The sequence below is a fragment of the Chiloscyllium plagiosum genome, chromosome 3, assembly GCF_004010195.1.
Source record: "Chiloscyllium plagiosum isolate BGI_BamShark_2017 chromosome 3, ASM401019v2, whole genome shotgun sequence".
Classification (NCBI taxonomy): domain Eukaryota; kingdom Metazoa; phylum Chordata; class Chondrichthyes; order Orectolobiformes; family Hemiscylliidae; genus Chiloscyllium; species Chiloscyllium plagiosum.
Window position 1 is genome coordinate 91,870,996 of NC_057712.1, and position 25,753 is coordinate 91,896,748.

The 25,753-nt window shown below is 39.1% G+C and overlaps 1 protein-coding gene across 2 annotated transcripts in view; it reads left to right on the forward strand.

Annotated features, from left to right (window-relative positions):
- The window catches only part of LOC122547311 (interleukin-20 receptor subunit alpha-like), a 42,399-nt gene extending 17,324 nt beyond the window's left edge, over positions 1–25,075 (forward strand). For both annotated transcript variants that reach the window (XM_043685959.1, XM_043685963.1), the window contains exons 3-8: positions 4,306–4,438; positions 13,304–13,482; positions 14,745–14,920; positions 17,053–17,197; positions 18,669–18,808; positions 23,871–25,075. In XM_043685959.1, the coding sequence (XP_043541894.1) occupies positions 4,306–4,438; positions 13,304–13,482; positions 14,745–14,920; positions 17,053–17,197; positions 18,669–18,808; positions 23,871–24,977 (1,880 nt within the window). In that variant the 3' untranslated portion in view covers positions 24,978–25,075. The remainder of the gene's footprint in view (positions 1–4,305; positions 4,439–13,303; positions 13,483–14,744; positions 14,921–17,052; positions 17,198–18,668; positions 18,809–23,870) is intronic.
- The last annotated feature ends 678 nt before the right edge of the window (positions 25,076–25,753 follow it).

The following is a 25,753-nucleotide window of genomic DNA, read 5'->3' on the forward strand; positions in this document are numbered from 1 at the left end:
ATAAGTTTACAGTCGTTTTAAGCAAGGCTATAACAACTGCAATTCCCCAGTCCTCTGGCACCAGTCCTGAGTCTAAGGAGGACTGAAAGTTCTCACACTGACTTCCTTGAATATCATGGGATGTATTTAATCTAGTCCTGGTATCAATTCACCTTAAGATGTGGAAATGATGGCAGAGAGATGTTATCACTGTACTATTAATTGAGAGACACTGGTAATATTCCAGGCACCTGAGTTCAAATCCCACCACTGAATTTAAATTTTATTAAAGAAAATTGTAGAACTAAGAGCCTAACAATGACCATGGGTCAATTGTCATGAAAGAAAACCTCTGGTTCAATAATGCCACTTAGGGAAGGAAACTGCCATCCTTACCTGGCCTGCTCTACATGTGCCTCCAGACCCATATGAATATGGTTGACTTTTAACTGCCCTCTTGGCAATTAGGGATGAGCAATAAATACTGGCCTAGCCAGTAATTCTCTCATCCCATGAGTTAATTTTTAAAAAGGTACAGATTGGCTATGCGATATACCATCCTTTCCAATTTAAAATCCTTCAAGTGTCAGAATTATCTCCTTTATCTCTTTCGCCTGAGTAGCATCTTCCTCCTTGATAGTCAGATACAACTTCATTTAAAACTTCAGCTATACTGCCTGCCTCCAAGTGTAAATCTCAGTTTTCAGCCCTGCTCCTCCTATTACCAATCTTCTACTATTGAAATCCTTTAGATTACTTTAGTATTCCCTTTTATGTTAACTGCCTCCTTGCTTCTCTTACTTGTTTTGTCACCTCTTCTCTGAATCCTCTATATTCAGCCTTGTTCTCAATTATATTCTTTCACATTTCTGTCACATGCAGAAAAATGAAACAAAGAACTGTGGCAATCTGATAAAGAGTCACTAGACTCAACGTTAACTCTGCTTTCTCCCACAGATGCAGATAGACCTGCTGAGTTTCACCAGCAATTTCTGTATCTGCCTTACACATACTATTTCTTTTTTATGTTAATTTTTTCCTCTCTTTTATCAGCGAGTGTGTGATTTTGTCTGTCCTACCCTTCATTTTGAGGGAACACTCTTTGACTGTGCCTGAAATCCCACTTCTTGTCCCACACTGCCTTTTACACTACTGCTATTCCAGTCTAAATTCAATTCCTTAAAGTTACCTATTGTAACTGCCCTATAATTTGCAGCTCTCTGTAAATTCCTTGAAAATCTCTCCCTCAAATCCTTCCCACCATTATTGGCCCGTATTAAGCAACACTGAATGATGTAATGAGACCGTTTTGCTCTTGAGCCACAGCCAAAATAATCCTATCCTTGAGCCCTCAGGACTTCCTGTATCTCCAGCATTGCAATGCATTCTTTACTAGCATTAGCCTCCCCTTTTCATCCTTTCCTATCTTCCCTGATCACCTTGCATACCCAGTTCATGCCCTATTTGATCCAGGTCTTATGAACTCATGAGCATAAAAACAAGGAACAAGAGTAGGCCACCCAGCTCTTTGAGCCTCCTCCACCATGCAGTAAGACCATGGTTGATTGTAGCTTCAGCTTTACATTCATGCATATCCCTAATGATCTTTCATTCCACAATGTTATGTTTCTACACGATACTCTGCACCTGTAATCCCCCAATTTTACTTGCCACATCCTGTGCATTCACCTACATTCACATTAACTCTGGCCTACATTTTATTACTTTCTCCCTTACTCTGACTTTACTATTCCTTAATGCTGTGCTATCTAATTCTCCCAGTGTTCTGCACACCTTGATGCTCTGCTATTGTTTCTTGGTTGCTATGCACCTACTGAATTAACTTAAACTGGCTCCTATACCATTAGCAAAATGGAACTTGCAAGGAACTCAGTGTCGACTCCAGTCAGGATCAAGCCATTCAGCTTGTGCAGGTCCAACTTCCTTCAGAGTCGGTCCCAATATCCCAAGAACCACTCCAAAGCCATCACTCCAGCACCATATTTCCAGCCACACATTCATTTGGCTTATGCTCCCTTTTTTTTTATTCACTTGCACGTTTTACTGGCAACAATCCACAGATTTGTGATGTCTTGCTTGCTAGTTTCCTACTTAGCCAATTGAATCCTAATTGCTGAACCCCATCTATCTTTCCGCCTTGGTCATTCATGTCAAAGTGGACCATGACTGCGAGCTGTTCATTTTTTTCCCCTCAATGTGCCCTGCAGCCTCTCAATGACATCTTTGATCCTGGCATCAGGGAGGCAATGCACATCCTGTATTTACATCTCTGGCTACAGAAATACCTTTTTGCTCTCTAACTATTGAATCACTATCACTGTGGCTTTTTCAGCCTTCCTTGTAACTCTATCTCTATGGACTTTGCTCAAGCTGCACTTCCCAGATCACTGTCCTCAGTGTTCAGACCTGAATGCTGATTGAAGAGTGGGATGCATTCAGGGCTCCTGCACTACCTGCCTGTTCCTTTTTAACTGCTAAGAGTTCACCTAACCCCCTCTCCCTTCATCCATTTAAGATGTGGAGTGACTGATTCGATCAACATGCGTTCCACATAGCTCTTAGCTCCACAGATGCACAATAGTGATGTCAGCTGGTACTCACACAATTGCAACTGATGCCGCATCTTCCAGAAACGGTTATCCGGGAGACGGAACTGGTCCTGAAGTTCCCACATTACGCAGGATGCATACTATCAAGGTTGGAGCAGCCCTGACTTTTATGTATTTTTCAGTTAAGCTTATTATCACTAATAGATGTTACAAACACAAATAAGCCTTGTTCACCAATGTTGATAAAAAATATTGATAACAGTTAACCCACCGTACTTATAGTAATAAACCTTGCTTAAAATGTATTAGTTTAGAAAGGTAGTGCTCACTAGTTCCTCACTTGTTACTTCTTATTGTCACATAATCTTTTTAGTTTTTAATCTGTCAATTGTTTATGCTGGATCTCCTCCCGCACAATGCCAGCTTCCTTCCTTACCAAATTTCCAAGCTCACACTCTGTCTGGGAGCACTCATGGCTATTTTCATGCTGCTGACTTTAACAGACATCACAAAAAAAAGCACATTGTGAGTAATTTTCAATATTCTGATTTACGATAGAACTGGCATTGTGATTCAAGCAGCCATGGTAGAGACACACAACAATTCCTTTCACGAGTGGCAAGGTTGGTTTGATGCTGCAACAATAAGTTTTCTATTGAGCAGCTTGCACCCCAGCAAAAAACTTATTCACCACAGTTTTTGTTATTTCCTGACATTGTGCTGAACAGTAACATGCAGAACATCTATTGTCAGAGACAATCAAGTCCCTAAACTAATTATCTTATGTACCTTGCAGCACCTGATTGCAAGGTCAAACTCAATGAAACTTCTTTGTAGACATGTTCACTTTTTATTATTTTTCCTTCTCATATCCTAAAGGATTTGGTTTCATATGTACAGTATTAGCTTGCCTCTAATACTCCACCCAACATTTAGTCTCCATGTGTGAGCCGGGAACAACATTTTAAAGACACCCCCATTGTAAGACAGTACACTTACGTTGTTGGTAAACAAACCAAAATGTGAAAAATTTCAAAGCACCACATACTTTTGTCAAAAAGCTGGTATATGTAAGATTTGGCTTTCCACCACCACCCAACCCCCATCAGGAAGAGAATGCAGAATGAGTTTATCTAGTACCTGAGTACAAAACTAATGGAGCCTGAGATGCAATTTTCAGAGCGTGACATAGTTTCAGTATCTGAGTAGCCCACCAGAACCACATCTAATATGCAGTACTGATGAAACATAAACGACTGTCAGCAGCAAAAGCTAAGGGGGGGATGGAAAATTTTGAGCAAACATATACAGAGAAACCGCATAGGTTTTCTAAAACGGTTTGTTAACATGAATTGTTTTGCTTGCTTTTCAAAATATTGGCCTATTGATTGTCCATGGAGCTCTTTCCCAGAAATTGAAGAATTTCTTTTTGTATGCTACATTCCCACATCTGTTTTCTTAATTTAATAGCAAACCTGTTCAAAATATACAGGTACAGTACTAACTTGGCTAAAATAGCGCAAACGGAATGTAACAAAAAAAAGTGCAAACGAGAAAATTAAACCAGTTATTCGAAGAATGGGTCAGAAGCTTTTTTTTGGTGCACTCTAACATTCAATATTTCTGTGTGGATGATAATCATCAGTGTGGACTGGCTGTTTCTATGTTGATAATTCTTGTATAATTATGTCAAGCCCATTTCAGTTTTGATCTTACTTTATATATTTTTACATAACTGCCTTTTGTTTTGTTTCAGGACATCTCTGCAGAAGCCCATTACCTGCACCAAGTAATGTGCACTTCTGGTCAGTCAATCTGCAGAACGTTGTGCTCTGGGAGCTGCCTAGAGAGAAAAGATGCAAGATATTGTTCAGTGTACAGTATAAAATGTAATTACTACTCTTATTCTGTGTTGCTATGTGGCTGTTTAGATCTTGATTATATTTTGTTGTTTCCAAATGAAGCAATCGTAACTTTAGGAAATAATTAACAACACACAAATCTGTCCTGCTTCAGACAATTCGGGCCATCTTTAATGTCTCTTCCCAACACAGATGTAAGAAACGTTAATGTCCCCCATCTCTCACTCTTCCTCCAATGCATACACACATGATCCACAGAATGCAATGTCAAATGCCAAAATTAGAAGCTGTAAGTACAAAATAGACATTATTATATCCAACGGGGAATTCAGGAGAAATTTCATTAACTAGACAGTGGTTAGAATGTGGAACTCACTACCGCAAGGACTGGTTGAGGCAAATAGCATAGGTGCATTTAAGGGGAAGCTAGTTAAGCACATAAGAGAGAAAAGAATGGAAGGTTTTACAGATGGGTTTAATTAAAGGGAGGGCGGGTTGGTGAGGAGACCCATGTGCAGCATAAAAAAACGCCAAATGCTTATTCTGTGCTGTAGATTCTAAGTAATTTAGAATTAGTGAAGAGACTATTCCCAGACACAGGATATTCAAAGTCAGGGTCCAGGACAGTGGAGTACACCAGGACCCAATAACAAGGACCCAGGGATGTGTTCAGGTTGGGATAGGACCAGTGTGCCCAGTTCAGGGCCAGAAGCAGCAGGAGAGCTCAATATTTCTGTCCTTTTCCCTGTTCAAAAATACTTATTTCTCAGAAATTCTAATAGAGATCATTTAAAAAAAAAATTCCCAGGAATTCTTGCAGTACAGAAGCACATTAAAAAGATCCATGTCTCACAAAAATCAGATAGTTGAAAATCGTTCATTGCAAACTTGATATTGTGGCATGAAGATTAGTAACAGAAAATACAGTACATTTTTACAATGTAACCTTCCTTAATGTTTTAGCAACAAAATGCTATGACCCTGCCCTTAGACAAGTCACTATATTCATCTTCATTATCACAACACAAGTGATAACCTATCTGTGTAGGTTCTAGTTCTGACTGTTATGTTGTTCGTCAAGTAATGAGTTGTTTCACCAGTTTTGTATCCTCTTGTTATGAGACATTCCAGACTCAATATGAATGGACAACCAAAATAGAGGGAAAACATTCATCCTCTTAGTCTAGGTTGATTCAAGGTTGCTTTTAAATGCAAAATGACAGTGTTCCCCTTGGGAACCATTTATTCTTATTATTCTTTCTTATGTTTCGTATTTTTTAAAAGAAATATTGCTTGCAACATTGAGCAATATTTTTCAGGGAAGACCAAAGTAAAACTATATTTTTATAATCACAGAAAGTCTTCTTGCTTTATGTTTGAATTTTAAAAAGTCATGAGGATGGTGGAAAAACTTATTTTTAACGCAACTACCCACAAAACTAAATTTGATGGTTTGATTCAGAAATGTGATTGTTTACTTAATCACCACGAATGCATTCCCTGCAAACTGTTTCCATACAATCCACTTAACAAAAGTATTGTCCAGTATAAAGTTAAAAATCACATGATACCAGGTTAAAGTCCAACAGGTTTAATTGGAAGCACTAGCTTTTGGAGCGCTGCTCCTTCATCAGGTGGTTGCAACAACTGAGTGATTTATGTTAATTGCCTTGGAGTAATCAATTCATCTACAGATTCGTCTCTGAAACGTATACATTTTGCTCACTGGCATTTAGAAGAATGGGAAGAGACCTTACTGAAACAAATAAGATTGTTTGGGGGCTTGACAGGATAGGTGCAGAAAGTTTGTTTCCCCTTGAAGGAGAGTGTAAAGGCAGAGGTACAACTGTCAAATTAGGAAATTAAGACAGAAGTGAGGAGAAATTCCTTCTTGCAGAGGGTAATGAACCTGTGAAATTCTTTACTGCTGAGGATTGTTGAGGTTGGGTCATGATGAATATTCAAGGTTGAGGTACATAAATATTTAAACAGTCAGGGAATCAAGGATTATGAGGAAAAGTTATGAAAGTGAAGTTAAGGAATATCAGATTAACCACGATCTTATTTAATTACAGAGCAGAACTGATAGGATGAAAGGCCAATTTCTGATCCAATGCCTTATAGTCTTTTATCTCCAAAAATGTCAGAAAGTTGATGAAAACAGTAGCAATCACATTCAACTATCATTAAGCTATCATTCATTCCCTCCCTGCCCTTCAGCATAAATGCCACCTTTTTCTAGCTAAAAGCAGTTCTGAAGACTCAAAATGCTAACTCTGGACCCAAAATGCTAACTCTGCTTTCTATCCGCACATGCTGTCAGATGTGTTGAGGTTCTCCAACAATTTCTGTTTTTGTATCACATTTAATTACTTTAATTGTGTCACTGCCCTCTTATTTTGCACACTGAAAGCACTAGAAACATGTAACAGCAGTGAAAACACTGTGCTAGTTTGTGGGGGAAGTATTACATTGCATGAGAGCATCTGAGCAAGAAAAGGTAAACCACACGTTTGCAGGTGCACATTCTCTTCAGATTTTTATCTCAGAGTAACCTCATATCACACACAGAGCTGCATGTGCAGCAAATGTCCCAGTTTACAACAATTTTTTATTAAGGTGTTTGTTTATTCATTGTATTAATATGCTTTTGAAGCTAAATTATACCTCCAAAATGTCAGTTAGAGTCATAGAGATGTACAGCATGGAAACAGACCCTTCGGTCCAACCCGTCCATGCCGACCAGATATCCCAACCCAATCTAGTCCCACCTGCCAGCACCTGACCCATAACCCTCCAAACCCTTCCTATTCATATACCCATCCAAATGCCTTTTAAATGTTGCAATTGTACCAACCTCCACCACTTCCTCTGGCAGCTCATTCCATACATGTACCACCCTCTGCGTGAAAAAGTTGCCCCTTAGGTCTCTTTCCCCTCTCACCCTAAACCTATGCCCTCTAGTTCTGGACTCCCCTAACCCAGAGAAAAGATTTTGTCTATTTATCCTATCCACGCCCCTCATAATTTTGTAAACCCCTATACGGTCACCCCCTCAGCCTCCGACACTCCAGGGAAAACAACCCCATCCTGTTCAGCCTCTCCCTATAGCTCAAATCCTCCAACCCTGGCAACATCCTTGTAAATCTTTATTGAACCCTTTCAAGTTTCACAACATCTTTCCAATAGGAAGGAGACCAGAATTGCATACAATATTCCAACAGTGGCCTAACCATTGTCCTGTACAGCCGCAAAATGACCTCCCAACTCCTGTACTCAATACTCTGACCAATAAAAGAAAGCATGCCAAATGCCTTCTTCACTATCCTATCTACCTGTGACTCCACTTTTAAGGAGCTATGAACCTACACTCCAAGGTCTCTTTGTTCAGCAACACTCCCTAGTACCTTACCATTAAGTGTATAAGTCCTGCTAAGATTTGCTTTCCTAAAATGCAGCATCTCGCATTTATCTGAATTAAACTCCATCTGCCACTTCTCAGCCCATTGGCCCATCTGGTCAAGATCCTGTTGTAATCTGAGGTAACCCTCTTCGCTGTCCACCACACCTCCAATTTTGGTGTCATCTGCAAACTTACTAACTGTGACTCTTATGCTCGCATCCAAATCATTTATGTAAATGACAAAAAGTAGAGGATCCAGCACCGATCCTTGTGGCACTCCCACTGGTCACAGTCCTCCAGTCTGAAAAACAACTCTCCACCACCACCCTCTGTCTTCTACCTTTGAGCCAGTTCTGTATCCAAATGGCCAGATCTCCCTGTATTCCATGAAATCTAACCTTGGTAACCAGTCTCCCAGTGGGAACTTGTCGAACGCCTTACTGAAGTCCATATAGATCACTATAGATCACTACCACTTTCAGACAGCTTTCTAATATTCCCAGCAGTACAATTTGTGCACTTGAACTTTTAGACAACCAAACAATCGAATAGTTCATTATAATAAAGAAACTCCCATGAAAGGAAGTGTGGTAAAGATTTATTGTCAGTGCTGAAGAAAATAATTAATATGTTTGTGAAAAAAAATTAAAAATATTTATAAAGTGTGTCAGTTTCATCTTACCTCCAGACTTGACTGGACCAATGCACTCACGGTTGGCCTCCTCTACTCTATTCTCCTTCACCTTTACATCACCTAAAATTCTACTTCAGATGTCCTTGTGCCAAACCATGCTCACCCATAAAACCTCTGTTCAGTGACCTGCATTGAATTCCAATTAAATGTTGTCTCAATTTTATCATTTTCATCCTTCAGTTTGCACCTTCATGTATCACTCCTTCATCCCTCTTGTTGTCCCTATAATCTCCTCCAGTCCCACAACTATCTGAGACATCTGCACTGATCTAATTCTAGCCTTTTATGCATTTTAATTGCTCCGTAAATTAATTTTTTTTGTGCGGGGCCTTCAGCCAACGAAACTCTAAGCTCTAGACTTGCTCCCTAAATTGCCTTTTTCCCTTGCCTTCCTCCAGTTACATTAGACGTGCTATGTTAGTACCAGTATTTTCTTAATATAATATGATTGAATGCGTATCAGAAAATACAGAAAACGCAATCACATGAGATGCCACGATTTCATTGAAATACTTTTGAATTCATGGACATTGTATTACAGTGAAAGCAGTATTACAGTTCACTGTGAGAGAAAGTCATTTCATAATGACGAAACAAAACACTTCACAATGAACAAATAAATGAAGAATAGACTTAAAATTAATATTAGGTTTTGCTCACACGGTACTAGTTAATTGATTACTTTGTCTCATGGTTGCATCGGCTTGCTTACTCTGTTAACTCTTCATACTATGGCATTTGGATTTTTTTCAAATGAGTCCAGTATTTTTGGATTAGAAGCTTTCACAGAGGTGTTTTTCATGTCTTCCTGCCAATCAGTTTAAAAAAAATTGAATGGAAAATGTTGGACAATTTGTAATGTCTGTCATAATGTTGTTTTCATCATAATGACCTTGAAGCATCTTCTGCTGTTGTCCCCTTGTCACCAAAAACATTGTTTTCTGGTTTTCACTCTTGAGCCATTTAATTACTGGATATATCGCTGCAAAATTCTCTCTGAGACTTCTCATTCCAGAAGTAGAGAACCCCCATTTGTGAAACTGTCCATCTTGGTTTGTCACTCTGACACTGGGTATCAAGTTCTCCACAGTCTTTGAGACTACAGTAAGAAAATATAACAAGGAGCAGGTGTAAGGAATTCAGCCTGCTCACCATCCAATATGATCATGGCTGATCTCACCTCAGCCTTACCTCCACTTTCCTGTCCATTCCTCATAACAACTCAACCTGTTCCTAATTAAAAATCTGTCCTTAAATTGACTCAGTGTCACAGCATCTGCTGAACTCTGGGGCAATGAATTCGACAGATTCACAACTGTCTGAGAGATTGCTCACCATAAATGTTAGATCAACCCTAATTTGAGCTTCAGATGCAGTTTGAGCAGGGCAGCACTGTACACCTTAAGAATGGCCTCTGGAAACTTCAAATCAACTGATGTGTCCTGTAACCCAGCATCTTCTTTGCATTGTTATTACTATTATCACTAGCTTGGGCTGCTAAGTGGCAAGCATCATATCTGCCAGACAAGTGCCAAATAAAGATTATTTCCAACAAGACTGAATCTGATCAGCTCCCTGATGTACAATAGCGTTGCAATCACTGAATCTCCATTATCAACATGCTAAGTTTCACCATTAACCGAAACTTAACCTGTCTAACCTTATAAATACTCTGGCTACAAGAGTAAGTCAAAGGCTAGTCAATCTACAGTGAGTAACTTACCTCCTGACTCTCCAAAGCGAGTCCACCTGCAAGGTACAAGTCAGAATGGTGATGGAATACTCCAATTGCCTGGATGACTATGGCTGCATCTACACTCAAGAAGCTCAATACCACCCAGGACAAAGCAGCCTGTTCATCTGTGCACTGCTTACCACCTTGAGCATTCACTTTGCACCACTGAATCACAGTGGCAAGGTGCTGACTATTCACAAGATGCGCTGTGGCAACAACTCTCCTTACCTTCAGTAGCACCTTCTACTACTTATAAGGAAAAAGAAAAAAAGATGCATGGGAACACCAACACCCACAAGTTCTCCTTGAAGCCACATGCTGACCTGACTTAGTGCTAAATGACTGTTTTTTCTCTGTCACTGGATCCAAAAAGTGCAGCTCCATTCTTAATAGTACTGCTAGTATATCTATATCATATAGATTGATGGTTCCAAAGGACAGCTCATCCCCACTTTCTCAAAGGAAATTAGGATAAGCGATAAGCGTAGGCCTAGCCAGAGATGCTTACACTCTCTTAAAGAATAAAAAGAATCTGTTTTAACCTAATGATCTGGAAATCAAGTAACATCTCCAAGATACTGTTCAGATTTGACAAATATACATCCTACCTTGATCTGAGACCAATCTTTAAAAGCTAACTTTGAATTTAACTATGGAATTTCAGTATTAAAGTGTTTAAAGGATTATAGTTGGTGATCTACATTACATATGTATATAGGTATAAATGATATCCAATTATTCCTATTTTTACAGCCTTGGATATGTCACTATGTTCAGTTCATGTGATTAGTACAGGTTCCCCTTGTGTCACCGGTGTTACACTTGCTTCCTGAACCAGTTCATGATTTTAATGCATGATTACAATATAAACCACTTAATGGAAAGACCCAAATGGGAACAATTGTTCCTTTCAAAACAAGTGGTTTTATGAAACAAATATTGTACAATACATAGTGAATGTATTGGTGCTTAGACAAATATTTGTCTCAGATGAATCCATCGTTTACCTGGCTTGTAGTGTGTCAGTAGCTATTTTGATCCATCTTATTAATTTTGCAACTTTTATTTTTAGTAACTTGACTGTGGTGTTAGTTCTGCAATTCAATTTGCCAGGAGAAGTGAGGACTGCAGATGCTGGAGATCAGAGCTGAAAAATGTGTTGCTGGAAAAGCGCAGCAGGTCAGGCAGCATCCAAGGAGCAGGAGAATCGACGTTTCGGGCATAAGCCCTTCTTCACTCACCCAACATTTTTTTATTTTAGGACAGTTCCAATTCCCTTTTACTCCCCTGACCTGAGTCAGAAGCGAATCAATGTGTAGAACATCGAACATTACAGCACGGTACAGGCCCTTCGGCCCTCAATGTTGCACCAAACTGTGAAAATAACCTGATGCCCATCTAACCTACTCCGTTCCATTATTATCCATATGTCCAATACCCTTAGCGTCTGCAAGTCTACTACAGTTGCAGGCAGGCCGTTCCACGCTGCTACTACTCTCTGAGTAAAGAAACTACCCCTGATATATGTCCAAAGTCTATCACCCCTCAATTTAAAGCTAAGTCCCCTCATGTTAGCCTTTACCATGCAAGGATCAAGGCTCTCTCTGTCCACCCTATTTAACCCTCTGATTATCTTATATGTCTCGATTAAGTCACCTCTCAACCTTCTTCTCTCCAACGTAAACAGCCTCAGTTCCCTCAGCCTTTCCTCATAAGACCTTCCATCCATACCAGGCAACAGTCTAGTATCTTCTCTGAACTCTTTCCAAAGCTTCTATCTCCTTCCTATAATGTGGTGACCAGAACTGCACGCAATACTCCAGATGTGGTCTTACCAGTGACTTGTACAGCTGAAACATGACCTCATGGCTCCGAAACCCAATTCCCCTACCAATAAATGGCAACACAACATATGCCTTCTGAACAACTCTATCAACCTGGGTGGCAACTTTCAGAGATTCATGCACCAGGACACTGAGATCTCTCTGTTCATCTACACTGCCAAGAATTTTACCATTAGGCCAGTACTCTGCATTCCTGTTACTTCTTCCAAAGTGAAATATCTCACACTTTTCCACATTAAACTCCATTTGCCACTTCTCAGCCCAGCTCTGTATCTTGTCTATGTCCTTCTGTAACTCAGAACATCCTTCGGCATTACCCACAACTCTGCCTACCTTCGTGTCATCTGCAAACCTAGTAACCCATCCTTCTATGCCCACCTCCAGATCATTTATAAAAATGACAAATAGCATTGGCCCCAAAACAGATCCTTGTGGCACACCCCTGGTAACTGAGCTTCAGGATGAACATTTCCCATCAACCACCTCTGAAGTATTTTTCAAGAACAAAAAAAACATACATTTGTGCAGAATTGAAACAGTTACTAACTCTTTGGCATTTCCATTAATGTGATCCCGCTTCTTGTCCCAGACCACCACCCCTGCTCCTAATAGACAATAGTTATTAATCAGTCCTGTCTTCACCATCCCTGACTCATCCAAATTTTAGAATTTAGAATTTAGGCTAAAGGGTAACTATGTGTGAGGCAGCCAAAGTGTCATTCTACAATATGGTCGAAGCAACTGTTCACTGGCAGTGTTGCTACATTCATGTCTTTCTTTGTGGTACTGCAGTGCTTAAGCTAACTAGCCAGCATGTATAATTTAAGAATGAAAGACCTTGGATCATTTCTGTTTTATTGTTACTGCTAACCTTGGTTTGGGATTTCCTTTGGTACTTGTGGCCAACACTGGGTAAATATTCCTTGATTGATGCAACAGTAGAATGTATAAAGAGGAGGGCATCTGCTTCACTGTGCCAATCGTGAAGTAATTTTCATGACAGAAAATCAACAAGCAATCAGAATAAAAATGTATTTGCACTGCTTATTTCCGACAAGATCAAAATTAATCTGGAAAAGATAAACAATTTCACTTTGAGTTGTGTGAAGAATTGTAAGCATGGAGAAGTGTGTGTGCAATTGCCTAGTTACATTATGTGGCCAATTTGAAAATCAATGTTTGCAGTTAAGACTTGACAATGCTACTTTTAAATCAGATATGGAGAAAAAGATTGGAAGAACAAAAAGGAATGCCAGAACATTACCAGAACATACTGTGATGTTTCAAATGAGACAGCTGACAGTGAAGAATATTACTATGCCAGAGTAAGAGCTATTTCAAGAGCAGGATTTTCAGATTGGAATAAAAGTGGAAGATTCAATCCAAAGGTGGAAAGTAAGTGCAGATTTAAACTTTGCTGTAAAGGTACAAATTTTAACTGTATCTGTTGTAAATTTTGTCATGATCCCTGCAGTAGCTGACAGCTTTTTTTAAAAAATTAACTTTGAGTGAATGGCTGAATAGATGACACAAAACGTTTTCATGTATGAAGATGACAAAAATATTTAAAGCACCATTGACTAAGCACCATTTCAGGAGACAGCTTATATTTAAACTACAGAAAAAGTCCTATATTTATCATTTAAAATGTCCAAACATTTTCCACCACAATTGCTTTTCTTTGATGATTGAGTGGACGCTCTATTCTGGATGTTATTTTGCTCACTGAGCTTTAAGGTTTGTTGTCAAACGTTTCATCACCATACCAGGTAACATCATCAATGAGCCTCCAGTGACCCACTTTCTATTTATGTGTTTAGGTTTCCTTGGGTTGGTGACATCATTTCCCATTGTGTTGTCATTTCCGGTTCTTTTTCTCAGAGGGTCAAATTCTGTCACCAAGCAAGGAAACCTAAACAGATAAATAGAAAGTGGGTCACTAACACCAGTGCTTCATCAGAGGCTCACTGATTATGTTACCTAGTATGGTGACGAAACGTCTGAAAACGAACGTTCCAGCTCAGCGAGCAAACCTACATACAGAACCTCAACCTGAACTTCAAATCTTCTCAAAACTCGCAGACACTCTATTCTCCCAGAACTAGTCAATACTGATCTTAGCTCGCAAGTGTCACTTTCATTCTTTTCCTTCCCCAACTGCCTTTCAAGTTGTCCTGGAGATTTCCCCTCTGGCTCAAGCATGGCAAATCTGCCGGCCCAGCTTCATTTTAAATCCTCACCAATTTGGCCTTCTCAATCCAAACAAAACCTTGCAAACAAATTCATGTGCAGTTAATGACAGATACTTGGGTGCCTTTAGGTCCTCTGTCTCGAGTCTCTCTTAGATCCTGGAAAATTGTCATGTCTGTGAAAATCGGACCCTGACATATTTACTCACCCCCCTCCTTACCCCAGTCCCTTTCAGGTACTCATTAAAATCTACTACTTTGATCAAGGCTTTTGTCATCTGACTCAATATTATCTTTTGTGCCTCAAATTAACAATTTTTTTATAATACTCCTTGGGAGCAGTGAAGTCTTATTATGTTTAAGTACTGCACAAATATATTTGTTGTTTTGAATAGCAAAATGCACTATAACTGTTAGGGCCATTGCTGTGCATCCTCTTTTAATAGCTATATATCAATTGTTTTTCAGCAAACATCAGTTCTCCAAAAGTAGAAGTAAAAGTTGGGGTCTGTTCCATCTCCATTACTTTGACGGTTCCCAAAAAGTGGAAGACAAACAATGAGCCTCGAGCTATTTCACTGGCTAAAATTTTTCATGACTTAAAATACAATTTGACTGTTACCAATAGAAAGACAAATAAGTCGGTAAGAAAATTTCATACATTATTAAAACAAAGTATACAGACACACTGGTGGTTAGTTCACAAAGCATAATCCTTTACTTTCGTTCATGTGATGCAGTGTCACTGGCTGGACCAGCATTTATTCCTTATTCATTATTGCTCTGGAGAAGATGGTGGTCTGCTTTCTTCAATCACTGTGGTACTTGGGGGTGTAGGATCATTCATTATGCTGTTACAGAGAGTGTTCTTGAGTTTGACCTGTTGATAATGAAGGAAATATGATATATTTCCAAATAGAATGGTGAGTAGCTTGGCAGGAGGTGATGTTCCCATGCATCAGCTGCCTTTGTCCTTTAAGATGGCAGTGGTCATGGTTATGAAGGTTCTGTCAGAGGAGCCTTGCTATTTACTCCAATGCACCTTATAGATGATGCACATTGCAGCTAACTTACATCAGTGGTAAAGGGGTTGAATGTTGAAGTTGGTAAATGTGATGTCAGTTAAGCAGGTTACTTTGTCCTGGATGGTGTCAAGCTTAAGTGTTGTTGAAGCTGCTGTCATCCAGGCAAGTTGTAAGTCTTCCAGCAACTCCTGATTTGTGCCTTGTAGATGGTGGACAGGCTTTGGGGGGTCAGGAGGTGATTACTCACTGCAGAATGCCTGTTCTCTGTCTTACTCTTGTAACCACTGCATTTACATGGCTGTTCCAGTTCAGTTACTAATTAATGATAATCCCCATGACCTGATTGTGAGGTATTCAGTGACACAAATGCCATTGAACGTAGACTGATGAGAATTAGATTTTCTTTTGTTCGAGATTACCTTGCACTCGTGTGGCATGAATGTTACTTGGCACTTGTCAACCAAGCCTGGATATTGTCCAGGTTATACAACATTTGGACATGTTCTGCTTCAGGATGTAAAGAGTTGCAAATGGTGCTGAACATTGTGCTGTTACTGGCAAACATCATCATTTCTGACTTTATGATGTAGAGAATATCCACTGTGACAGATGATGAAATTTGACTTCTAAAAAATTCTGCAACTAAAAGCTAGCCAATGATAACCACGTAACCATTGTTGATTCTTATTAAAACTCATCTGGTTCACAAATAACTTTCAGGGAACGAAATCTGCCACCCTTCACCTGATCTGGCCTGCATGTGACTCTCAACCCACTGCACTGTCATTAACTCTTAATTGTCTACTGGGCATTAGGAATTGACAATAAAAGCTGGCCTAGCCTAGTGACGCTAATATCCCATAAATGCATTTTAAACAAATTATCCATAATTATTCACAATTGCATGTGGCAGGCCTACAAAGCTTATATTGAATCTGTTTTAGTTGTGGAATTACTTAGCCCTGTCTACTGCATGATGCTTTTCTGCTGTTTGGCATTCACACAGTCCTGTGTGTAGCTTCACCATGTTCATACATCATTTATAGCTATACACAACTCTGCACCTGCATGTGCTCCCCTACGCTATTCATTGAACCAAGGCTGCTTTACCAGTTGGGTGCTAATGGTAGAGTCAAGCATTTGCTAGGCCATACGTTTACAGATTCTGCCTGAATTCAATTCCGCTATTGTCAAGGGCCCACAGTGTCTTATGGATGCCCAGTTTTAAGTTGCTAGATCTGTTTCAAGGTTGTCCTGTTTAGGATTATGTTAATGTCAGACAACACAATGGTCAATACCTTCCTTGTAAAGACAGAACTTGGTCTCTACATGACTGTGTGCCGTGGTCGCTGTTATCAATGCTGTCATGGACAGATGTATCTGTATAAGATAGATTGATGAGGAGGTGTTCAAGCAGACTTTTCACTCGTGTTGATTCCTTCATCACCTGCCTCAGACACAGTACTTTCAGCTGTAGCCAGCTTGGTCAGTAGCAGTGCTGCGAAGTCAATTTTGGCGATGGACACTGAAGTCCTCCACCTATAATATATTCTGTTCCCTTGTCATCCTCCCTTGTGCTTCCTCTAAATGGGATCTGATATGAAGGAGCACTGTTTCATCAGTCAAGGTGGGTTCATGAATGAAATGCATATAATTGTTACATAGGTTATTTATGGGCAAGCATATTTACTTAACAAAGATGCAGTTGTTGTTATTTTTAACTATTAGATAATTGGTTCTTTATCTTCTAGCTCATTTTCCCTGACAGTGGTAAATTCAAAAAAGTGGATACCCTGGAGCATGATACCACATATTGTGTGACAGCTCAAACAGTGGAATATTCCTTTCACAGAATAAGTGAACCATCTGAGACTGTTTGTGCAACAACTCCAAAAGGTGAGAGTGTTATTTTAAATATGAAACTATTTTTACAAAGAAATGGTGACACAGTGGTGGATCGCTGGACTAGTAATCCAGAGGCTCAAGCTCTGGGGCAAGGGCTCAAATTCCACCATGATAGCTAGTGGAATTTGAACTCTGCTTGCACCATCTGGAATATAGTGAGGAAGGAGTAAGTCATTGAATCCCTGGAGACTACTTTGCCATTCTGGATTATCTACCTCAACATTGCATACCCAGACTATCCCCATACCTATCGTTAATAACCAGAAATCTATCAATCTGTCTTGAATTGGCGAAACTTCTGAACTTCCACGTCCCTCTGATGTGCAAAATTGCAAAGAACTACCACCCTTTCAGTGAAGAAGCTCCCCATCATCCAATATATGGGAGTCAGGGGAGACATCCTCTCTGCATCTACAGTACCTTATCTATCCCTTTAGGAATTTTCAAAGTCTCTGTGAAATTGCCTCTCATTCCTCTAAACTCCAAAACGTTCAGACCCATTTGCTTCAATTTCTCTTCAAAGGACATCCCACCATCTGAGGGATCAATCTGATGAATATCTGCTGCACTCCCTCTGTTGAAATTATATCCTTCCTTCAGCAAGTGAACCAGAGCTACACTCAGTGGTCCATGTGCAGCATCACCAGTTTTCTCTACAACTGAAGTGAGACATCAAGCTAGTCCCAGTAATGATAATTATGACAACTACTATCAAATGTCATAAAAACTAATCTGGTTTAGTTACGTTCTTTGGGAAAGAAATCTGTCACCCTTACCCGGTCTGATTACAGACCCACAGCAATGTAGTTGACTATTAATTACCCCTGAAATGTCCTTAGCCATCTGTTAAAAGTTAGTTAGAGATGGAAAATAAATGTTTTTTAAGCCAGTGATGCCTATGTTCCACAAGAGTTTAAAAGAATCAACGAGCACAAGACTGTTATATTGCATAAAATCATACTAAATGTTTATTAATCAAAAGGCTACATTCAAAGAGATAGTTCAATCCTTTGTGCTTGTTTTTTGTCTAGCATTTTTAACCTTAATTAGGCAAACTAATCAGTATTCTTTCACAATATCCTTTTGTTGTCATCCTATTAATAACATATCCCATTTCCCAGCTTTCAAAACTTGCCAGTGTTAGATCATTCAATGCAAAAAAGACAAAAAAAAAGTCTGCGATAGGCTGGAAGACAAATTGATCGAAAAACAGCGGAGTTAGAGTTGCACTTCTGTCTGAAAGTTCCTTTTTTCTTTCATTTCCCGCAATACCTTGTTCAAAAAGTAGTACATTTCTAACTCCTACCAATTCTGTTGAAAGATCTTCACCTTGAAACATTAACTCTGTTTCTGCCTCCACATATGCTGTCAGATTTGCTGAGATTCTGCATTAAAGATTTGTGGACAAGATGATTTTCTGATGCATTTTCAGTACATTTTCCTTTCATTTCTACCATTACAGATCCTGTGAAACAAATGATCAAAATGATCCTGCTTGGATGTGTTCTACCAATCTTTGTTTTCATTTTTCTGTTCACGTTACTGGGCTGTTTCATGTACAAATATGTGTACACCAGTGACCAGAAGCAACCTGTAAATCTGGTAAGCAGTTTCTACTAGCTTATTATAATGAACTATGATTAATGTGTGTTTATTCCACTACATACAAGAAATCTATTGTGCAGAAAGAGTGCATTTGAGGGAATATATCATCTGCATTATCTTAAGTGTTTGCCTTATTTTATAAATGTGGCAGAGAAGAGATAAGTAATTGAATCATTCCTAGTGCTAATAACACTAGGAGGTAATGTGCATATTGCTGCCAGATATTTAAAGTATTCTTACTTAGTACAACTAATGCATATCTACGTGTACTACAGCAAGGCTTTTGATAACGTCTGTATGTCAGACTGATCAAGAAAGTAAGTGCCCATGGGATCCAAAACAAATTGACACATTGGATGCAAAGTTGGCTGAGATGCAGGAAGTACATGGCGACGGTAGGGGGATTTTTTTCTGTGACTGAAAGTCTAATTGTTTGAGGTGTGCTTTAATAATTTGGACTTAAGTGAAGGGGAGTGACTGAGAAGTTTTGGATGACTTGAAAATTGATAGCATGGTAAATAGTGAGGACAATAGGCATAAACTGCTGGAGGATATCAAGAGACTGGTCAGCTGGGCAGAGCAATAGCAAATGGAATTTACCCAGAATAGGTGTGAGGAACTGCACTTGGGAAAGGTTGACAAGGCAGGGGATTGAGTGGTAGCACCCAGAAAAGTACTGAAGATCAGAGGGACCTTGATGTGCATATCCATAGATTTTTGTAGGGCAAGTCGATAAAGGTATAAGGTGCTTAAGGGGGAAGATGGGATCCTTACCTTTATTGGTGACGTCATAGCATACAAGAACAAGGAGGTTTGTTATGACACAGTGGTGAACACTTCTGTTAATTAAACCAAACACCCAGAAAAGCTCACCTTGCCTCATAATCTGTTAAAATATGAGTGAAAGAGAACTCACAAATTTCACTATTTAAAGAAAATAACATCAATTTATTTTTTAACTCAAAGAGTGAACATTAAACAGCTATTCACAATTCTAACCCCCCCCCCTTCTCTTAACTGCTTATTATCTGCCTCCAATTCTATAACAATATGCTGTTCCAATAAGACACTATTAAAATGTTATCAACTTAATTCCAAAACTGCACAGCCACTGTTGGCTTCTCTGTCTGTCTTCTTCCAGTTAAGGATCTCCCTGGGTCATCTTCTTTCCTTTGCTGTGAATATGTTTCATATGCAAAGGTACATTTGACAAAGAGTGTTTCCTAATTTCTTGGAGAGCAAGATGTTAGCTCTCCATGCATTTCTATCACGACAGCAGTTGCTGTCTGACCAATTTTCAAAATGCCCACATTTTATATCCTACCAACATTGGATTGTCTCACTGGTTCAATGTTGGCAAAACATAAATTCAAACTTGATTGGGTTTTAGTATCCTGGGGCATGATTTAAACTGTTTGGTTAAATTCAAATCATTGTCAAAACAGCAACTATAACCCATTTTCAGTACACTCTGGGACTGCCATCTAGTCATATACACAGGTGCTTGTAAGCTCTCAGTTCAGTAAAGCATTCACTCACTCTTAAAGATACAGTACATGCCTTCAACTTCATAACACGTTACATTGGAATTGTAGAAAATATAAGTTAGGTACAACTGAAGGACTACAGCTTTGGGATTGCACTAGAAAGGATACACAGGAGATTTATGATATTGCCTTGGGCTAGAGATATGAGGAATGATTGGATAAGGCAGGGTTATTTTTCTTAAAGTTATGAAGATTGAGACATGATTTATTAGAGGGGTATATGATTATGAGCGGCATACATATGGTGGAGAGAAGACTTTTTTAAAAAAATTATCCATGGAGTAATAACCAGGGGCATAGATTTAAAATAAAAAGGTAAGATAATAGTTGAAGAGAATACTTTCATCTAGCATGTGGTTGAAGTCTGGATCTCACTGCCTGAAAAGGTGGCTAATTCACAACTCTTGTAATAGTTAAGCAATGTTTATTGATGCACTTTTGTTGCCACCATGACTATGTATCAAGAGATGGAAAATGGGATTAGTATTGTGAGATCTTTGTTGACTAACATGGACATAGTGAACTGAATGATCTCCTTCTGTACTGTAAAAATCAATGAGTCTATTTAAGAGTAAAGTTCATGATCGTAAATACTCTCAGCTAATACACATTATCAGAGACATAAAGTCTGACGCTGGAAAAGCACAGCTACTCAGGCAGTATCCGAGGTGCAGGAGAGTCAACGTTTCGAGCATAAGCTCTTCATCAGGAATGTGCTTATGCTCGAAACATTGACTTTCCTGCTCCTCGGATGCTGCCTGAGCAGCTGTACTTTTCTAGTGCCACACATTTTGACTCTAATCTCCAGCATCTGCAGTACTCATTTTCTCCTACTATCAGAGGCATATAGACTATGAATAGGCACTGCAGTGGGATTATAGACCAAAACTGCATATGAGATAATAAGATAAATCAACGAGAACTGAGAGTTTTTAAAAGAACTTCACATTCAAGTTAAAAGAATCAGATTCTGGTTATAAGTTGCAGCATGAAGGAGCCAAGGCTATAGCAGAAGCTCAAGAGTATTGGCTTCTACACTTAGAAGGGTATGAGATTCATTAATTACCTGAACAAAAGTCCAGGGGAGATTTCTGTTACACGTAGAATCTTGAGAAAGGGCAAAGAGAAGATGGTACCTTCAAGCCAACCTCACTGTACTTCAACCAGTGTACAACATATATAATTTCTTTATTACCTCTAGACTTGGTCATCCTGTTCTGCAATCAAGAAAAAATAAATAGACAAGAGAGGGTGCTAACAGAGAATGTGTTTTTAAATGTTTTTAAATATGTTAGAATGTGTTTTTAAATGTTTTTAAATGTTAGCATATTGTTTTTATATTTAATTGAAATTTTAAACAGCTGAATTTTGAAAACCACATTAAATTTGCTTCCACTGTCTTTTCAGGAAATGCATTCCAGCTACTACTGATTTTCTAAGTAATAACATTTTCCTCATAGGTGAGGACTGAAGATGCTGAGGATTAGAGTTGAGAATGTGGTGCCGGAAAAGCACAGTCACTGCTCGATTCTCCTGCTCCTAGGATGCTGCCTGACCTGCTGTACTTTTCCAGCACCACACTTGAGACTGTTCTGCTAATCAGTTTAATTCGATGTCCTCTACTTCTCAATGCTTTTGCCAATGGGAACAGTTTCTCCCTATATACTCTTTCAGATCTAACTATCACATCTCCTACCTATCCTGTTCAGGACTATAAGACAATAACAAGTAGGAACAGGAGTAGTCATTCAGACGCATCAGCTGCTCTCAAGGAGAACAGACCTGGCTTGTCTATGTGATCCTAATAATCAAATCCCCTCATCTTGAAGCCTTTCTTGTGAATCTTTTCTGCAAACTCTCATCTTCTGAAAACTCCAATTCAATTGAGATCAAGGTCAATGATGACCTTATATAAATGCTTGCTTACTTTCCCAACGTTATGGTACTATCTATCACTGCAAATAAAACAATGTTACAATTTTAAAGCTAGCATCTTTTTTAGCTTATTTTAAAATGTCCTTCTTAAAATACAGTAAAATTGTTAGACTTACGCAACTTCAGAACGGGTAGTTGTGCACCAGAAATGTATTTAATTCTACTCAAACTGCACATTGATTGGAAAATGTTGCTCATTAACTAAAAGAAGATAAGGACCCTACCATGTCTTCATGTTAATGTGTATCTAGAAACATAGAAAATAGGTGCAGAAGTCGGCAATTTGGCCCTTCAGACCTTCTTTGTCACTCAATATAATCATAGCTGGTCTTTCGATTTCTTTAGTCCTAACAACAATACCTTGCTCCTTCTTGAAAATATTCCATATTTTGGCCTCAACCACTTTCTGTGGCAGAGAATTCCACAGGCCTACAACTCTCTGGGTGAAGATATTTCTCCTCTTATCCTTACTTATCTTCACTTGTGATCCCTGGTTCTGAACAACCCAGTCATTAGAAACATCCTTACTGCATTTGCCCTGTCTGGGGTAACTAATGGGTTGACAAGATAAAGAGAATAAGTTGTCTACTGCTTGGTGTTTCATTTAAAATATTCCAAATGCCTAAAGGCTACCTGTTATGCTAATTTTATCTCTTTTCTTCTTTTGTTAAAAGCTCTCACTCTTTGTGGTGTTGCAGTTCCATGGACAATACCCATCATTTTTCCACCTGGTGGCCATTATTTATGTATGAGTATCAGTAGTCAGAACCAACAAAGTTGAGCCCAAACCTTCACCCCAAATCCATTGCTTAGACGGGTCACTATATTGAGCAACAATGGGAATTCTAGTTAATGTTTCCTATTTTGAAGGCAGAGCCCAGTAGTAGCACCCTAATCAGCATACTAAGCTAGCTCCTTGCAAGAAAAGCACAAATGTCTTTCCCCTAGTCTCTATGGCTCAGTTGCTCCCTCACTATACCATCAGAGAAACGTACTGAAATAGGATTGAACAGTTTAGGCCCCTCACAACTTCAGAATGATAATCTTATCAAACTCTTATTCAGCACACTTTGCCATTAAAAACAAAACTTTATGGTTAATTCAGAATATTTTACGAATTCATTTTGAAAGCTCTAGTTCAAGTTTTCATCCTCAAGCCAAAGGCTCCAATTAGAAAATTTAAATACAAGTTTCCTGCAATTGCCCATCCAATATCTGAATGTTCAAAAAACTATGAGCAGTATATGTCCAATTTTCTGATCTCAGCTCCCATTGAGAGAATCATGTACAAGCTGTGGAAGAGGACAAAACACTGGGCTACGGTTGTGAATTTTTCAATCTGTAGAACTTCAAGGAAACTTTCAATTCGGTATTCTAAACATCAAAGTGATGATATCACTATTCTACATTGTCAATGGGATACAACCTTTAAGAAAACCAGATAACATACTTTCATGCAGAAAGCACTTCTTTGACACTAGTTATTAATGTTAGCACCGATGTAATTGGGATTATATGCTACATTTTACCTGCTTGAAGCTATTTCATGCTCCAATTCTATCTCTTCTTTCTTTCAGCTACTACAGTATCAGCCATCAAAGACATTCATATTTATCCCACCTGAGCCTCTGAAGGTTAACGTTATGGTTTTAGAAAATACGGATAAAAAAGCATTGTCAAATGGTTGCATAGCTGCTGACAATGGTGATGCACCTTTAACCTCCCTAGTCAGCAGCAAGTCTGCCAAAGAATGGAATGGCCTACCTTTGTTAATAAGCAACAGCAAAGTTGTATACGAGCCTCAGGGTACGGAAAAGCCAACAACAAAAGAGTGTGCAAGTAGCAATGAGAATGTTGTGCAGGTTTCCTATCAACCCCAACCAAATAATCACGGAGTTCAATCCCATCCCTCAAATGGAAGGGAGACACAGAATGTTGTTCAATATGGAATCGTACTGGAGAACCTGATTCAGCCTCAGCAGAAGCTAGACATCCAGCTGCCAAGTGTGAAGTGTACAGAACTGCCACACGTTGGGTACAAATCACAACTCCAAACACAGCCTCTGGACAAAAATGCTACACAGCACAGTATTGATTATAGTTTCATTGGAGCAGGTTCCACTCGTGATTTATATTGTAAGCAAGTTTTCCACAGTCCCGATGGGGAGGATGAGCCACAGCAGACTATCTACACGTACTGTTCACAGGCAAGGAGTAAGAACACACAAACTATAATGAGTGATACCAATTGCAACAGAGTTGGATCATATGGACCTATTTGTCCGCAACATGATGTGCTTTACCTGCCAACAATGCGCCAGGAACTAGAACAGTGTGATTATATGTCACAATTTCAAACACAGCTATTAACTGGAAAGACTGTACTAGGTGATGATGACCATTGTTCTAGTACATTAGTTAGTAACTTCCACTTACTGAATGAAGAACAGCATGATGAAGTTGAGGAGCCAGATACAACAATATTAGATTGGGATATCAATACTGGAAGGTTGACCATTTCAGATTCAGAGAACAGTATTTTTCTGAAACATACTGCAGAGCCAGAGACTGATCTTCTTTCTTCACTATATGCCAAAGATCTTTCAGATGAGCCAATAGTGACTGAAGAAGAGAATTACTTATCACAGTTCCAAAAACAATGGAAACTGCATGTACAGGCATAGCAAACGGTAATCCTTTATCACTGGAAACATATACAGAGGAACCTCGATTATCCGGCATTCGATTATCCAGATATTGGAGTTTCCAGCAAGATCGCAAGATCCCAATGCTTGGCTAAACTATGTTATCTGGCATTCAATTTTCCAGAATTTGATTAACCAAACGAAATACTCCTTGCTCGTGTCCTTCGGATAATCGAGGATCCTCTGTACCATGTGTATTTTCATTAAGATGTCAACCTGGGTACTTCCACTTCTGCATTTTTCTGTGTTCTCTCTCATCAGGTCATGCAGCTTCTCTGGCTGAGAAATTAGAAAGAGAACCTGCCCTTTGGTGTTTTCCTATGCCTCCCATGAGCTGAACATGCGGATGCACCCTAGTTAACATCAGAACTCAAGAATTGGAGGCTCAACTGACAAAACTGTTACCCTGAGTCCTCCCTCAAAATGCTCCCTAAAACCTATTACTTTGACCCAGATATCTGCCCGAATATATCTTTTATGGTTTTTCATTGAGTTTTATTTTGCAATGCGCTGGTGAAGTGCTTTCAGACCTTTTACTCTGTTAAAGCTGCTATAAAAATATAAGCTGTTGCTGATGCTAACAACAGAGATGCAACATAAACAGTCAAATCATGATCACCATTGAATTGCAGAGATTATTAGGACTCTTTTTCATAAAGTTCGTAACTTTATGGGTTTGTTTGCATATTTTAAAAATTAATTTTAGAAACATTCTCCCCTCATGCTTCCAATTTAACGTTAGCCCAGGACGCAAT